Here is a 1,922-nt window from a genome sequence, read left to right on the forward strand (position 1 = left end):
GCCCAGTCACTGATGCTTACATCCCACATGTGAATAAAAAACAAGGAATAGTAACCTTCATTCTTGACATTCAATGTCTTTGTCATCACTGAAATCTCCAAAATCAACATCAACTGCTGACCAGAAACCGACTTAGCCAAAAGCAGTGACACAAATGCACCTCCAATTATTAATCAAGTGCAATCCATTTAAGATCAATTTGACATGTTTCAACTTTGAATAACGCCATGCTCTATTGGAAACAATGTTTTAAAACTCAAATGAATTGCTATAAATTTCACACTTTATTAGAAATAATATTGTTTTAATTATTAAATGACTGTACAAAATGTATTAGCAGATATCAACTCACATTGCATACTTATAAAAACACAACTCAATTTGACAGAAATAATGAAGTTCAATTTATGTTTAAAATACAGTTTAAGAATAGTCTTAAACATACAGTATGTAGCCGCAGAATCCAAGTTACTTATCAGCAACAATAAGCTTAGATCAGTTAAGCATTTATGACTAGGCCATTCCGAGAAGTTTGAATGATTTGGGTGAATCTCAGGCATTTTTGTTAGACACTGGATGAATATTTTTGCGGCTTGAGGATCTTGAACTAAGTCCTGAAATAAAAGAGAAAAATCCATATTACAAGGTTGCATATAAATGCTAAAATTGAATACAATGACAATTACTGGATTTTAATTAGATCAATTTAAGCCTTTGTATACTTATAGAGCTTGAATTCTGATTGTAAGGATAGATAGCCACTGGGTATAGCTGCAATGCTGCTGGCAATATTACTCCAAAACCAACTCGATTATACAGAGTGTAGTATGATCTTTTATTAGCAATTAATTTGATGATACACCATGGGTCAGTTTGCTACCTGATATAAGTCAGCGTTTGTTGAAAGCCAAGATTTGAATGCAGGTTTGGAAAGTTTGGCACAATTTCTTTTTTTTTGAGTTTCTCATTGTCAGCAAGAAACAAAGAGAAACAGAATGCTTCATTTTTCTTCACATTTTCATATTATGTGCCTTAAACCCATGTTCTGCCAGTCAAAAACATTTCTCCTCACTTGCTCGATCATATCTTTTTTTTTGCAGCAGAGAGCGGCGGGAGCTGGGCGGAAGTGAAGTCGGAGCACAAAGCACGTGTAGTGTCTCCCACCCTCCCTCCTCCTCTAACCTAAAAAAAAGTAAGCGACTTGGTGTTCTTGTTTTGAAGACTAAGTGTAGAGTTATGACAGCGCAGGCAGTGGAATGTTCCTCCTGCAGGATGTTTGAGGTAGGGGTGACCAGATAGAAGCTACAGGGACATAGTTACACCAGAGAACAGAGGTAGCTGGGTAACAGTTAGAGGTGGGAAGGGGAGGAAGCAGGCAGTGCAGGGATCCCCTGTGGTCATTCCCCTCAACAATAAGTATACCGCTTTGGATACTGTTGGGGTAAGCTGCAGTGACCAGGTCTCTGGCACGAGGTCCGGCTCTGAGGCTCAGAAGGGAAAGGGGGAGAGGACGAGTGCGCTAGTTATAGGAGACTCCATAGTTAGAGGGACAGACAGGCGGTTCTGTGGACATGGGAGAGACTCTCGGATGGTTTGTTGCCTCCCGGGTGCCAGGGTCGGAGACGTCTCTTCAGAATCCTTAAGGGGGAGGGTGTGCAGCCAGAAGTCGTGGTGCACATTGGCACCAACGACATAGGTAGGAAGAGGGGTGGGGAGTTCATTCAGGAGCTCAGGGAGTTAGGCTGGAAGCTAAAAGCTAGGATGGACAGAGTCATCATCTCTGGGTTGTTGCCGGTGCCACGTGACAGTGAGGCAAGGAATAGGGAGAGAGTGCAGTTGAACACGTGGCTGCAAGGATGGTGTAGGAGGGAGGGCTTCAGGTATTTGGACAACTGGACTGCATTCTGGGGAAGATGGGACCT

The 1,922-nt window shown here is 41.9% G+C and overlaps 1 protein-coding gene across 1 annotated transcript in view; it reads right to left on the reverse strand.

The window, feature by feature from the left end:
- Positions 1-283: 283 nt before the first annotated feature.
- The window catches only part of cfap97 (cilia and flagella associated protein 97), a 57,560-nt gene continuing 55,921 nt past the window's right edge, over positions 284-1,922 (reverse strand). The window contains exon 4 of the mRNA XM_043705853.1: positions 284-614. Coding sequence (XP_043561788.1) covers positions 553-614 — 62 coding nt within the window. The 3' untranslated portion in view covers positions 284-552. The remainder of the gene's footprint in view (positions 615-1,922) is intronic.

The sequence above is a fragment of the Chiloscyllium plagiosum genome, chromosome 2, assembly GCF_004010195.1.
Source record: "Chiloscyllium plagiosum isolate BGI_BamShark_2017 chromosome 2, ASM401019v2, whole genome shotgun sequence".
Classification (NCBI taxonomy): Eukaryota; Metazoa; Chordata; class Chondrichthyes; order Orectolobiformes; family Hemiscylliidae; genus Chiloscyllium; species Chiloscyllium plagiosum.